Genomic DNA, 16,350 nt, shown 5'->3' with positions numbered 1-16,350 from the left:
AGACTCCGCCCCATCATCTCTGCTCGAGGCACCTTACTCAGGCCTCAGTGCAGGTATCTGTGCTTTCTCTTGACCTGAAATTCTGGTTATTTCGTCTCCTTTCATAAAAATGCCATTTGTCTTTAAAAGTCCAGATCCATTATTTCCTTTGAAGTCTTCTTCTACCCCCTTAGTTTAAATGCTCTTCTTGGTTGCTAGTCTGAATTAAACCCCTTTATCAAAACTGGATCTTTGTCTTGCTCCCTGGAGTAGGTTACCTGCTTAGTAAATTTATCCCTTCCACCACATTTCTGAATTTGTTTTAAAAAGAGAATATAGAAATAAATACATATATAAATTAATAGTAAATAGCCCCTCTTTGAGAATCCCACCACCCCTAAGCCCTCACCTGGCGACCCCACTCAGCCAGTTGTTCCATGTACCTCCTGGAATCTCCCACTACCTTGTTCTCGTCCTGCGTCTCACTGTGGGACTTGATTGATGTCAAGTGTGACTGCTCATCTGGTCTGTGGATGGACGGTAATTTTCTGGATGTGAGCCTCGCCTCAACAGTGAGTTTGTGATGTCTTCATTCAGGCTTTTCCTTGAATGCCTGGTCTGTTTCTGGGGGGGCGTCTGTATTTATACCCAGGCTCTTCCCAGACTGCTCTGTTGTATCCTCCTCCACTAACTATGACCTATCCTAAACTGTGGCATAAGTTGACCAGGACTAGGTGATACATGTGTTTGTGTGTGTGTGTATTTCAATAAGTGAAGACTTTTTCAAGGTAAAATACACATATCGTGTATAAGCACAAAGATTGATATAGTAACTTTTTACCAAAGCTTCCCCCCAGGATTCCAGGTTCACAAGCCCCTTTTGTTCATAAAGAGCCTGGAAAAAAAAGTCTGAGCAGGCACTAGGGAATACCGCCTTAGTTACATGGGAGCCATCAGAGGCCTCCTGCTTATTTCAGTCTTTCATTAGACCCAGTAGCCAAGACATATGCCCCTTGCTTAAGAACTATAACAGCAATAGCAAAGCGTGTGAAATCATCAGTTAGTTTAGTTCTAACTAAACGGTTCTCCATGCTGTAAAATCTCTTATATTAAAAAAAATGCTCACTCCTTTTAACTAATTACCTAACCTCCTCTAGAAGCCCTGGTGGTACAGTGGTTAAACATTCAGCTACTAACCAAAAGGTTGGCAGTTCGAATCCACCAGATGCTCCTTGGAAACCCTATGGGGCAGTTCTACTCTGTCCTATAGGGCTGCTATTAGTCGGAATCGACTCCACGGCGGTGGGTAACTTCCTCTAAAGTGTTTTCTCTTTCACCTATCACTGTCCTTTGCTGAAACACTCTAAACCTAGCCACCCTCTTCCCTTTATCTGAACAAGGAAAACGCCATAATTCCTTCCAAAAAAACCCCACAAACTTGTTGCCATCGAGTCGATTTCTGACTGCTAGCGACCCTATAGGACAGAGTAGAACTGCCTCATAAGGTTTCCAAGGCTGTAAATCTTTACGGAAAAAGACCGTCACATGTTTTTCCCTTGGAGCAGCTGGTGGGTTCAAACTGATGACCTTTTGGTTAGCAGCTGAATGCTTAAGCAGTGTGCCACCAGGGCTCCTTCATAATTACTCACCTCTGTTAAAAAACTGTCTATACACTGCACAGACCTTCCAGAGGCTCTCTTAAGTAATCTTGATTTGTGTTTGTTAATTGTTTATATATATAAACAAAAATTTAAAAATTGCCAAGCAGGATATTCTACCATAGACTTAAATTTACCCCCAAAATATAAACTTCTCATGGAAATTAAATCAGTTCAGATGGCTCAATGGATTGCCTTAGCCTAGACTTCTTGTAGTTAAGTGCTATTGTGCCAATTCCAACTTATAGAGACCCCATGTGAAAGAGCAGAACTGCCGCATAGAGTTTCCTAGGCTATAATCTTTATGGGAGCAGTTGCCAGGCCTTTCTCCCATGGAGCCTCTGGGTGGGTTCGAACCGCCGACCTTTTGTTTAGCAGCCAAACACTTAACTGTTGCACCACCAGGGCTCTTTAGCCTAGACTTACTGACCGACAAAAGATGGAAAATATTTATATTGATATACAAAAAACAAATTTCTTGTTGATAAAAGAATAAATATTTCTAAGGTTTTAGGTTAGTCTGATTATAAAATGCTTATAAAACAAAGATTTTCTGATCTTGACAGAAATACGTGTACAAAACAGACGAACGAAAGAACTTCTAGGTTCTTTTAGGTGCTGCTAACTTAAGGAAATAGCTATAATAAAAGTGGAGGGTCATGCAAAGCCTAAGGACGCAGAATTTTATGATAAAACCTTAGCTGACTTGCTATGCTAAACAAGCAGCTGCAACCAAGATAGCTACTCCTGTAATCACTCAGAGAGGAGACGCCTTAGAGGAATTAAATGAAATTGTTGTTGTCAGTCAGAGATATGCTCCTAATTTGGAAAAACAATTCTGGGAAACATTTGCAGGCTCATTGCTTCAAGATAATATTTGGCATTCTCAGGATGGCCGACTGGTAGCGCCAAATCCTTTAATATGGAATTTAGCAAAAATTCTTCATGATATTCACAACAGCAGAGGTAAATTGGCCATAATATTAAACCAATATTGGTGGGCTAATTTTACGGGCAATTCCAAGGATGTTTCTAAAACATGTCTTACCCACCAAGGACATGGTCCTGGTAAACCTGAAAAGATGGGCCACAGACAGGAGCCAAAGCCTCAATGGCCCCTTGCACACCTGCAAATCCCTCCTGCAATGGGCTATAAATACACCTGGTTATTCTTTGTTTATTTTCAGGGTGGGTTAAAGCTTCTTGTCAGAGAGCTATGGCCCTAATTGTGGGAAAAAAAATCTTGATTTTTTTTCCCCCAACCTGGGGAATTGCAACTTCTCTCTCTAGTGACAGGGGACATCATTTTACGGGTGCTGTTATTCAGGAACTCTGTAAAGTTCTACCTTTTGCCCAGAAACTTCACTGTCCTTATCATCCACAGTCCTCATAAAAAGTGGAGATAACTAATGGAACTTGACAACTAAAACCAGCAAAGCTCTCAGAAACCCTCAGACTTCCGTGGCCTAAGGTATATCACATTATTATTATAGGGTTTCTGAGAGCTTTGCTGGTTTTAGTTGTCAAGTTCCATTAGTTATCTCCACTTTTTATGAGGACTGTGGATGATAAGGACAGTGAAGTTTCTGGGCAAAAGGTAGAACTTTACAGAGTTCCTGAATAACAGTTGACGCAGTGGTTAAGGGTTATGGCTGCTCATCAAAAGGTCAGCGGTTTGAATTCATCAGCTGCTCCTTGGAAACCCTGTGGGGCAGTTTTACTCTGTCCTATAGGGTCGCTATGAGTCAGAATTGACTCAATGACAAAGAGTTTTACAGAAGATGTTACCATTAGCTTTAATGTTTATAAGATCAACCTGCTCTGGGATCTACAAGTTGTCTCCTTATGAATTAATAACAGGCCACCCCCTGTGTTTGAGAATTTCACCCTCAGTCTTAGATGCTATCCTATTACAAGCAGTTATAATTAATTAACAGCGATGGATTCATATGACACCTCCAGCTTTATCACCAACGGATACAAACTGCATTTCCAAAATATCCACCTAAATTCCCTCTGCATGGTCTGCAACCTGGAGATGTAGTCTTCAGGAAAAGACACTGGAGAAAAACTGCTCTTGAGTCTCGATGGAAGGGGTCTTACTAGGCACTATTAACAACCCATTCAGCAGTAAAACTCCAAGGTACTGATCCTTGGATTCAAGTTTCCTAACTCAAAAGATATACATCACTTCACCCTGATTACTGGATATCTATTCCACCTGGAACCCTCAAACTTTGGATTCTTAGGAATCTCCCAGGAGCTGCTGACTTTAGAGGTGGACTACTACTGCCCAAGATGGCAGAAGAAGCCCCTGACCTCAAAAGTGAACAGCTTCTGCCCAGGATGACAGAACATGGGTAATTTTCTGGTTCTTCCACACCCTTTTCGGTCTCTTAGCTCTTCTGCTAATCTTGCCTATCACTCCACTTTGATGCCTTCCAGAAAACTAATGTGATCTCCCTTATACTCATCCTATTATTTTTGCCTCCCTATGTTCTCCTTCTACCACTTAAGGTAAAACAAAACTCTCATATGTTTTGGTTGTTTTGAATTTAACTGATTACTGGTTGTCATCCCCACCTAACCCTGCTGACAAAAGCTTTATAGCTGTTCCTTTAAACACTTCAGGAGATAGCTTCCAGTTTACAGGTCCCTTTTTGTATTTAGGTGTGCCTCACATCATTAATCCCAATCTGATTTAGCCTTGTAAAAATTGGACCTTGATCTCACATCAACAAAATGCTTCTAATGAAATCATTGTAATCCTATCAAGAAGGCCTAGTCAATCAGAAGTAGACACTAATATTGAGGTTATCCTGGTTGCAATGGTCAGTTTGTTCTCTTCAGCCTGCTTTACAGGGACTGTTTAACTCCACACAACAGATGGTCCATCTTGAGAGACACAAAATTGACTCACTCCTATTGTAGTAAATGATAGTTACACTTCCAATGTCATCTGTTCTCCACTAAGGTATTAGTTCTTATATAGACATCAGCCTGCCACACACTACCCTGTCTGTGTATTCGAGATAACTATTGGACATTTAAAACAACCATCCCTCCAATGGATCATGTCTTCTTGAGAAGGATACCCAGAAGTCTCCAAAATAAGGTAAACACGGATTATTCAGAAGAACTTCTAGGAGGGATAATTGATTCCCTCTTTATGCCTACACCAAAAAACCAAAACCAAACCCTGTCCTATCGAGTCAATTCTGACTTATCGTGATTCCATGTGTATCAGAGTAGAACTGCTCCATAGGGCTTTCTTGGCTATAATTTTCTTTTACAGAAGCAGTTTGCCAGGCCTTTCTTCCACGGAGCTGCTGGGAGGGTTTGAATTGCCAGCCTTTAGGTTAACAGCCCATCACAAACTGCTTGCACCACCCTGGGACCTTTACGTGTAATTCCTGTAGTGGGGAATGATATAACCAGAAGGAAGGTCTGAAACCCGACTCTGACCCTAGTAGAAATCATAAATGACACAACTTCTGCTCTAGAATCCCAACAGATTAGTTCAAATTTGTTAACTAGAGTTGTTGTGGACATAGTCCTCTGTTTCCTCTGAGTTATGACAAATACCACTTGTTACGCTTACATAAATACGACAGGGCAAGCAGAACAGTTTATGACTAACTCAGAGAAAAAGTCACCTGATTATCTGAAACAGACCCAGTTGAATTCTGGAACATGTTTTCATTGCCTGGGTTTCATAATCTAGGCCCCTGTTACAAGGACTGTTAGTTTGTTAGTTTGTTTCTGATAATTGCTTGTGCTATAGTTGGCTAATGCAGTCTTCTCAGAGCCTTAATGTTACCATGCAGCCATTTCTGCATTAGAGAATGCAACAACTCATCCTGCAAGAAGAGTAAGAGCCACTGCAGTCATCATCATCCCCATCTTGCAGATGAGGAAACTGAGGCAGCGAGATGTTAACCAAGCAGACTGGCTTCAGAGCCTGTTTTCTTAACTACGATGCTGTGATATGATATCCTTTATATAATGTTTAAAAGCATTAATTTATGGGATGTTTAAAACCATGCAGCATTACCACACAAAATGTTAATACATGTTGTAAAGTGGTGCCTACATATGTAGTTCAAGTAGAAAGGTAAGCATGAGAATGACGTGAGAATAACAACCAGCAGAGAATCAGGTGGATGGTAATTTTTAAGGTGACAATTGGGTATAATCAAAATTGTCCTTGGAAATCTCTTAGGAAGTCACTCACAAATAGTTTTTCTTTGCTACTGTTAACAATGTAGTGTGATAGCTGTCTTGTGGTTGAGGGCCATGCTGTAAGGAAGTCACCAGACTCCCACTTGGCCTGGTGGGATCCTCACACCAGGAATGGGAAGAGGACACCATGGCAGCCTAGACCTTTAACCAATTATGAGTCTCTTCTAGAGTCTTTTTTTTTTCTAGAGTCAGAAACAGCAAAGTGCCTCAACAAGTCATTCCGCTTAACCCCGTGGGACGACATGTAAGTCAGCAGAGCCATATGGCTAACAAGACCTTCGAGTTTCCAGGGTTGGATGGCTCATAACATCCCGTGATAGCCTTTTCTCATGTTTATCAGCTCCTATGGTCATTAATGACTTATTTATGCTTAACTCACTCACATCTCCCACTGCAATTTCGGTCTATTTCCTATTACTCTTTAGATATGGAGAACAGATGGTCAATATTCTTCTCATAACCTTTCAGAGACTGGAAGATACTCACCGAAGCACTCCCTCCTCAGGCAGCATTATTTTCCTGACCAAAGATCTCCAACCTTTTCATTTTTCTGTACAGGTTTTATTTTCCAGTCAATTATTTCATCTGCACCACATTAGATCTTCAACAAAATAAAAACAATGCTTTCCTTTGAAAAGTAATGCATGCAGATGATTAAAATTTTCACATTACAAAGGTGTATGCAGGGAAAAGCAAGCCTCCTTCCCACCCAAGGTCCCTTTCTAGAAGCGCCTATTCTCACCAGGGTCTCCTTCTAGAGAATTTTCTTGGCATATCCAAGTGTATGTGAATATATTCTCCTCTAAATTTTTTTTTAATCCCACAAAATATTCGTTAAACACCTACTGTGTGCCAGGCAAAAGGAGCCTTGGTAGTGCAATGGTTATGGACTCAGCTGCTAATGGAAAGGTTGGTGGTTCGAACCCACCCAGCAGCTCCGAAGGAGAAAGACCTGACTATCTGCTCCCATAAAGATTACAGCCTAGGAAACACTATGGGGGCGGTTCTACTCTGTCACATGTAGTCGGCGTGAGTCAGAATCACCTCGACAGCACCCAACAACGATGTGCCAGGCACTGTGCTAACTCCTGGGGCAGAGCACGAGGAAAATAGAGATGGTTTCTCTGCCCTCAGGAAGTGTGCATTCTAGTAGGGGAGATAAGCATAGTCGTTTGTTTATTAAATATTGATTGACCACCCTCTATGTGCCAGGTGGTGCACGATCCACTGAATAAGCACTGGGCTGCTAACTGAAAGGTCAGTAGTTGGAACTCGACAGCAGCTCCGTGGGAGAAAAGGCCTGGTGATCTGCTTTTTGTAAAGATTACAGGCTAGGAAACCCTACGGGGCAACTCTACTCGGTCATATAGGGTTGCTATGAGTCGGAATCGACTCGATGGCACACAATAACAACAACAACCTGTCCTCCCATAGCAATCTCATGGGTGTTACAGCAGAACTCTGCTCCATAGGGTCTTCGGTAGCTGATTTTTCAGAGATAGATTGCCAGGCCTTTCTTCCAAGGTGCCTCTGAGTAGACTCAAACCACAAACCTTTTGGCTAGCAGCTGAATGTATTAACCATGTGCACCACCTGGGGACTCCACACACAGGGTAGCCGTAAGTAGGAACTGAGTTGACAGCAACTCGTAACTGGTTCCTCCCCTCTCAGAGCTCATAGTGCTGTGGGGAGAGACACACCAATAAGCAGGCATGATGTGAAATTTGAAGAAAATGCCAGGGAAGTGCCAACATGCTCTTTGGCAGTTGCCCCTCACCCTCTTGTAAGCTGTGTGGCCCCATATAGGAGACAGGTCACAAAATATAAGCCTTGTGCCTAGTGGAAAGGAAAAGCAATGGCATCCTAGACAGGAGCAGTGGCACTGAGACCCTGTGCCAGGCTAAGCACTTTACACACGCTATCTCATGCAATCTTCACAGCTGTATGAGATGCATTCCATTATCCACGTGTTATAAATGAGGACAATAGGAGCAGCAGAGGGGTTAAGGAACTGGCCCTAAGTCACACAGCTGAGGTTCAAACTCAAATCAATCATTTTATAAAGCCTGGACTCTTCTCCACTATACTGATCAACATTTCTGGGCTTGGAGGTGACTAATGGGTGATTTTGATACACCTTTGATCCCCCTCGCCCCACGGAGAATCACTGACCTACAGATTAGTTGATTCAGCCTAATATTAGACTATAATCAGCTTATTATTATTCTATTTAAGGTGCGAGATGGAGAGGAAAAAGCACTGGTATGGGAGTCAGGAGAAGTCAGTTCTAGCTCCTGCTCTGTCTCTCACAAGCGTGGTGACGTTGGACAAGTTGTTCTCCTGCCTGGACTTGAATGTCTTCATCTGGGAAGTGTGGAGGCTGGTGGGGATCACTTCTGGATCTCCAGCAGCTGCTTCCTTGATGGGATATGATGATATTTCCATCTCCCCCAAAGGGCTTGTGATGAATTCTTTTGGGGTAAAATTACATTCCCCTCTTGAAAATGACACAAAACTAGTTCAGTAAATCTATTTTCAAGGCAGTTTGAATAATGGATCGTCAGTGAGGGTAAACAGCTGGCTTCACTTTACTGACAGTATGAGATGTGAACAAGTTAATATCTTCTCGGCCTTCACTCTCTTCTCGTAGTTCCGAACACCATTCTCTCAATAAACTTAATGAGCAAGTGCTCAGTTAATATATCCAATTTAATTAAAGCGATAATCAACTAGGAACTGAAGATAGCCCTTAGTGAAAACTGGGCAGGAGCCCTCAAATGAACAGGTTATTGCAGGTATGTGATAACCTGAGAACTTTGCTCATGCTGATTTCATACTCGGGAGAGCAGGCTTGTGACGTGCTGCAAGCCACAAAAAGAGGATCTGCTTGGGTCAATAAGCCCCATAAAACCAAGAGCAGAGAAGCTGGTTTGATCCAGAAAAGAAGGTGACTGAGGCAAGGGCAGCAGATAATGAGCCTCCTGCTTTCTGTTCGTTCCATTTCATAACAAACCAAGGGATTTAAAGACCAGATTTGATCATTCATAAAGGAAACTCTTCTTTTGGGTCCCACAGTGACACAAGGGTGGGAAGTTAAAGCAGTCTAGTTCTCAGGTAAGTGTTTTGCTTCCTCTTTTCCTCCCTCTCTCCCTTCCTCCCCTCATATGCTCCCTTCCTCCCTTCTTCCTTCCTTCATTCCTTCCTCCCTTCTGTCCTTCCTTCCCTCTTGCTTTCTCTCCTTCCTTCCCCTTCCTTCCTTTCTTCATTCCTTCTTTCCTTCCCTCCCTCCTTTGGTCCTTCCTCCTCTCCTTCCTTCCTACCTTCCTTCTCTCTTTTCTTTATTTACTTTTTCTTAAACTATGAAAATAATACTCATCATAAAAGAACCAAATGGCATATAATTATATAAGGTATGAAAGTCCTTAATCTCCACCCTTTCTTCCTTTTTCTTTCTCTTTCTTCCTTTCCTCCTTTTAAAAAAAATTTATAAATTGTAAAAGTAATTGATACTCATTGTAAAATAATCAACCAGTACAGAAATGTAGAATGTATAAATGAAACCTTTTTAATTCCCATTCTTCCTGTCTCTCTCTTCCTTCTCTTTCCCTTCTTTCCATCTTCGTTTCCTTCAACTTTAAAATTATATAAGTAATGTATGATCATTGTAAAAGAATCAAAGAGTACAGAATTGTATGGCATACAATTCCATCCCACTTCCCCAAGCCACCTTTCCATGTCTGACTTACCTTATTCCTTTTAATGTTTGCCTAGTATTCTGTTGTGAGAATGTCCCATGATTTATTTATTGGGTGCCAGGTAAGTTTCTGAAACATACCTTGGAGTTGTTATAAAAGTTTAGAGGGAATGTAAGAAAGATATAAATTGGATTGTTTGCTGCTGAAAATTCCATTTTATAGATAGCCATCATATCCATTTCAATTGGACTCTATACTTTGAAAATTGCCTTCAAAATATCATCTCATTTGATCGTCTTCTATAGCAGCTCTGGGAAATAGGCAGATTATTATCCCCACTTTTACAGATAAGGAAACTGAGGCTGAGGGAAATTAAGGGACATAAATACGTTCTCACAGCTACTTACTGATTCTTGGTCTAGTCCTCTTATGGCGCTGGAAATTTAAGCTGCATTTCATCTTGCAAGTCATATAAGATTTAGACATCCCCTAACTTCTAAGCTTGTAGTTTAGAAAATCCGTCCAAGTCATACTAATTCCCCTATTATTCTAATGAGAATGGCAGTAGAACACTTGATAAATATGAAGAGCTTTATTAATAGCTGGCTCTCATAGCAAGTCCAAGATTCATTTGATTTCCTAATTGGCTTCTGTTACATTAAAAGTAAGCTGAGTCTATTCACTCCAAATTCCACTTAGAAGTGGGAAGAAATACAATCTATTGCATTATCCTATAGAAAAAGCCAGGTTTAAATCAGTCATAAATCATTCAGAAGTGTATTTTATTCAAAATCAGAAAATGCCCATTGGTGCCCCATTGCCAAGCTTCTCTAATATGTTTCAGTAGGATTTGTAGTTTTAACACCATTTTGGTTGGAGAAAAGGGAACTTTTCAGTGTGTTTCCCAAATAAGCAGCTTTAGTTACAATTAATTAAGGAAAGAAGCTGGGTGAATATATTGACATGGTCAGGTTTCTCTAAACAGAAACATAAGATCTGCTTTAAAAGTAGGAGTGATTTGATGAACTAATTTCGTCAATAAGGGCTTTTTGCAGATCACTGCGCCACCAGGGCTCCTCGAAAAGTTTAGGATCATTAAAACTGCAAGTCGTTGGATTGAAGTTGTGTGCATTAAGTTTGAATGCATCTGTCTTAGCTTCCTAGGGCTGCTGTAACAAAATGCCACAAGGTAGATGACTGTAAAGACCAGAAAGTTTACTGTCTACAGTCCTGGAGGCTAGAAGTCCAAATCAGGGTCTCAGCCATGTTGATGCCTTCTGAGGGCTCTGAGAGAGGAACTGTTCCATGCCTCTCTCCCAGCTTCTGGTAGCTGCCAGCAATCCTTGGCGTTCCTTGGCTTGTAGAAGCATCTTCACATGGCGTCTTCCTCCTGTGTCTATCTGTGTCTGTTCTCTTCTTTTATAAGACACCTCTCAAATGGGATTAGGATCCACCCTATTCTATGATCTCATATTAACTGACAATATCTTCAAAGACCCGATTTACAAATACGGTCACTTTTGTAGATACCAGAGTTAGGATTTCAACATATCTTTTTGGAGGACACAATTCAATCCATAACGGCATCAAAATTTGTAATTATGCATTTAATGTCTTGCTTCCCCACTGGTCTAACTGTCCCATGAGGGCAGGTAACTCTGTCTTCTCAGTGTTGTATTGCCAGTATGTAATACAGTATCTGGCACATAGTGGGAGTTCAATAAATATTTTACGTTTGTTGAGCAAGTACGCAGATACATCAATCAGTGAGGTTTCGAACAAGGCTGAATAACTCAGACAAGCATCTATTTTGTTGTTGGCTGATATGTCTTTAAGCAATAGGAAAAAGCCTTGCATGGGATGAGAAGAAACGTGGTCACATGCATTTACAAACTGTTGATTCTGAATCTGAGATGGGTATATTTCTCGTATTTTGAACACAGGTTTAGACAATGAAAGAACACATCATATTTCAGATGCTTTATGGATTGATTCTCATGGCGAGTTTTATCTTTCTCTCAGGTAAGAAACTTTATTTTTGGTAGTTCTACCTACCAATGTGTCATATACAGTGCAGCCAAGCACTTTAACCATTGTACCACCAAGGCTCCTTCATGTACAGTAGGTTATGGAAATAAGTCATTTGAAAAATTCTGCCAGTTGAGATTTGCTGGGCTGCCTCTCAATGGCTTTCTTTTGGTCAGTATGGCTGTAGGCCAAGCTGGAGCTTCAGTAAATGAATCTATCCATTCAGTGTTACGTACAACTCATGAAGAACTGGCCTCGAGGAAGCAGTGGCTCGGACTTCTGTCTGCCATTTCTTAACCAAACAAAACCCATTGCCATCGAGTCAATTCTGACTCATAGTGACCCTATAGGACAGAGTAGAACTGCCTCATAGGATTTCCAAGGAGCGGCTGGTGGATTTGAACTGCTGACCTTTCGGTTAGCGGCCATAGCTCTTAACCACTGCACCATCAGGGCTCTGCCATTTTTCTTAATGAGGCTCTGAAATACCATTTGGCAGCTAGTGCACACCTAACAGAAGCTTTGGGTTTTCTTTTGGACTGTTTCCTCTTATATAAAGCTCCTTGGAGCATTATATCGTCACTCCATCTCCATTATACACGTATGGTAGTGATCATAGACTACAGATGGGGAAACTGAGGTGGGCCAAGAGCTGGTAGCTGACTCACAGTGACAAACAGTCATATGTTCAAGGGAGGTCCAGTCCTTGCCTAGACATTGTGACAGGAATAGAGACAGATTCTCTCTTTGTTTCCATTTTGCAGTGAATAGATGATTAAGACAGTTCAACTGAAGTAGCTGGTAATTTGGAGACTTAAGGAGAAGGCTGTCTTGGAAAGCTGCAATCTTGTTCATATTAAGTAAATTCAGTCGATAAAATTACTCATTTAATACGTCAGTCTTTAGCGTAAAGGTCATACATGCCAGTGAGTGACAATTCCTGATGAAACAGACCTTGGGTTTAGTTTGAACATCCCTCAAATTTGAGAGCTAATCTTCTGGAAAAATACCAAGTCATCATCACCATCAACAGCAAACACTGACTGGCATCCTGCTGTATGCAGGGCCTGATGGGAAACCATGTTTCTTATGATAAAGGTTGAAGTGGTAGACTATAGGACACAGTGGCAGTTCTGTCACCAGGCCTTGCACAACTACTAAGTGTTGATTAATCTTTTACCTGCCCGTTTCCTGAGAGATAGAAAATTGTTTTCTCCATTTCTTTTTATTATTATTATTATTTTTCAATTTTATTTTGTCATTGTTATTGAGAATAGACTGTTTTCTCCATTTCTGTATCCAACACATCTAGCATAAGTTTGACACACAGGTTAGGCACTCAGTACATATTTGCTGAGTTAATGAACTAATGTAATTTGAAATTACAGAACTCTGAACACCCATATGGTGGTGATGCATATGACACAAACTACAGTGGCTTTGTTTTTTGTGAGGGGTCATAGGACATGGAATAGAGGTATCTGAGAGTTTTTAGTGTAGTCATGGAATAAAACGTGGAAGAGTGTGTGGTACTGGAAAGTTTGGATGGGGTTGTGGGGAATGTCATTGGTCAGGAAAAATTATGATGTGGAGATTTTAAACCTGCAGACGCGACTTTAAAGCAGTCACAAGGTTTCTCAGACTGTTTACGTATCAAATTCATGAGTCAAGTGAATGATTCTTCTAGGTTATCATGCAATTACGTATAACTGTCCTTCAATGGTGAGAAATTCATTATTTTCTTCCTGGCACAAAAAGACTCTGTTCTTGAAACAATGGTATAACTAAGGTTCAGTCTCCTTCAGGTTCCAGAAGAGTCACCAGCCTCCCAACTGTGAAGGGCATTATGGGAACAGGGCTAGGGCTCAAGGCCAGGTCAGGCAGAGATGACTTAGAGATGCTCTAACAGGATGGAGCCAAAGTGTGGAGCAAAACCATGTCCATGGAAGAATCCCAAGGGTCAAGAAGGAGAAACCAAATCTGTAATAAGGTCCAAGGGCTGAGAGCAGGGCCAGAAAGAAGAAATGAAGACTGAGGTCAGGAGCTGAAATAATTGCAGGAACGGGGCAAGAGATAAGGAATATAATAGAAACCAGAGGGGAGGGCCCAGGACTTAGGCTGTAAGTAGGACTTAGTTTTCTGGTATTCCCTTCTCTTATTGGCACTGGTTATTAGCTGCATGATGGACAGTTGAGTGGGTCTGGGTTGAAGGCATAGGACTAGAGCAATTGTCTCCAAATTCCCCCAACACACATACACGCACACGCATACACCACACACACACACACACACAATTCTCCACTGCCAAGTGGAGTAGGACAGGCTTTGCTGGGTCAAAGACTGTAACACATGTTCTAGAACATTCTTGATGTAGGAGGCTGGAGTTTTGTGACACATGATCCTAGGGTGCTGATGGCAGCCTCTGTGGTGAACACTTTTTCCTCCTATATTGGATAGTCAATCTGGGCTGGAGTCAACTTTCTTGAGAAGTTCTTACATGTACAGAGACAATCTAACTAAGACTCATTCTGAGACAGGAGGGTCCCAGAGTGATGCCAGAAAATCTACCATTATGCTGTAGAAGCCAGCCAGCTACGTCAGGGCCAGTCAGGATGTGGCAGGAGTGGAGAGGTAAAAAAGCTCGTGATTTGAAAGGTGTTTGTGTAGCCAGGGTCCAGAAACAGCTCCATCTTTTCTTAAGGAAATTATTTGGAGAGAAAAGAAAAGGATGAACTTTTAGTAGAACCTGTAAATTTCTGTATATCCTAGAACTGAGCTGTCCAATATATTAATTACTTGCAACATATGGCTATTTAATTTTAAATTAACTAAAATTAAAAATTTCGTCTTCAGTCACACAAGCCACATTTCAAATACTCAATAGCCATGTGTGGCTAGTTGCTACCATATCGGGCAGTGAAGATATAGAATATTTCCATCATCACAGAAAATTCTATTGGGCAGTGCTGTTCTAGAAGGCTGTGGGAACTGACCCTTTGAGAACACACATTTTTTAACAGCTTTATTGAAATAGAATTTACATGCCATAAAGTTCAGTCATTTAAATCATACAAGTCAATGGTTTTTAGTATATTTACAGAGTTGTGCAAACATCACCACTATCTAATTACAGAGCATTTTCATCACCCCCAAAAGAACTCTGCAATGATTAGTAGTCACTTCCCTTCTTCCCCTCATCCTCCACCCAGACCTAGGCAACCCCTAATCTACTTTCTGTTGCTGTGAATTTACCTATTCTGAGCATCTCATATAAGTGAAATCATACAATATTTGTCTTTCTGTGACTTACTTTACTCAGCATAATGTTTTCAAGTTTCATCCATGTTGTAGCATGTATCAGCATTTCATTTCTCTTTATGACTGAGTAATATTCTCTTGTATGTATGTACCACATTTTGTTTATCCACTCCTCTGTTGATGGACCTTTAAGTTGTTTCCACCTTTTGGCTCTTGTGAATACTGCTGCAGTGAACATTGGTGTACAAGTATCTGTTTGCTTCCTGCTTTCAATTCTTTTGAATAATATACCTAGGAGTGGAATTGCTAGATTCTTTGGAAACCCTGGTAGCATAGTGGTTAAGTGCTAAGGCTGCCAACCAAAGAGTCGGCAGTTCAAATCCACCAGGCACTCCTCGGAAACTCTGTGGGGCAGTTCTACTCTGTCCTATAGGGTCGCTATGAGTTGGAATCGACTCGACAGCACTGTTTTTTTTTTTAAATGGTAATTCTATGTTTAACTTTTTGAGGAACTATCAAACAGTTTTCCACAGTGACTATACCATTTTACAAACCACCCAGCAATGGATGAGGAAGGGTTTCAATTTCTCCACATCCTCACCAACATTTGTTGTTTTCCTTTTTTGGATCATAGCCATCTTAAAAACCAAACCCACTGCCGTCGAGTCGATTCCGACTCATAGCGACTCTATAGGACAGAGTAGAACTGCCCCATAGAGTTTCCAAGGAGAGCCTGGCGGATTCGAACTACCGACCTCTTGGTTAGCAGATGTAGCACTTAACCACTACGCCACGAGGGTTTCCATAGCCATCTTAGTGGGGGTAAATATCCCATTGCGGTTTTGATTTGCATTTCCCTAATGGCTAATGACATCTAGCATCTTTTCATGTGGGTGGTGCTTTTTTAGTCAGCTTACAACTGACCAGAAAAGCTCACATATAGCATGTTGTTTGAGTGACTGAATGCAATGAGTTCTGACATTAACCACCCAGAGTTAGGCCAAATTTCACAGTTTAAGGGCACAGTCCTCCACAAGACTGCTCTCGTTTCAGACACCAGCCACAAGCTTGGGGGTCCCCATGCCACCCTCACTTCTGACCAGATGGCTACAAATTCTGGGATTCCTACTACCGCCTGAGCAATTTTTTTTTTTTTTTTTTACTGTTGTTGAAAAATATAGATAACCCCCTCAGGTTTGGTAATTCACTAGAATGACTCACAGAACTCAGGAAAGTGCTATACTTATGATTATAGTTTTATTATAGCAAAAGGCTACAAATCAGAAAAATCAGAACCAGCCTAAGGGAGAGATACCTAGGGCAAGGTCTGGAAAGGTCCAAAATGTAGAATGTTCATTGTCCTCAGGGACGTGCCACCCTCCTGATACATCAATATATGACAATATGCAGAATATTGTCAACCAGGGTAGTTCACCCAAGCCTCAGTGTCCAGAATTTTTATTGCAGCTTTATTATGTAGGCATGATTGA

At 41.2% G+C, this 16,350-nt stretch overlaps 1 protein-coding gene across 1 annotated transcript in view; it reads left to right on the top strand.

The window, feature by feature from the left end:
* The first annotated feature begins 11,526 nt into the window (after nt 1–11,526).
* Nucleotides 11,527–16,350, top strand: part of ADGRG4 (adhesion G protein-coupled receptor G4) — a 140,140-nt gene continuing 135,316 nt past the window's right edge. The window contains exon 1 of the mRNA XM_049873031.1: nt 11,527–11,596. Within this exon, the coding sequence (XP_049728988.1) occupies nt 11,527–11,596 (70 nt within the window). The remainder of the gene's footprint in view (nt 11,597–16,350) is intronic.

This window comes from Elephas maximus, chromosome X, assembly GCF_024166365.1.
Source record: "Elephas maximus indicus isolate mEleMax1 chromosome X, mEleMax1 primary haplotype, whole genome shotgun sequence".
In the NCBI taxonomy this organism is placed as follows: domain Eukaryota; kingdom Metazoa; phylum Chordata; class Mammalia; order Proboscidea; family Elephantidae; genus Elephas; species Elephas maximus.
The sequence above is the reverse complement of the archived record's forward strand: the minus strand, read 5'-3'. Positions and strand labels throughout refer to the sequence as shown.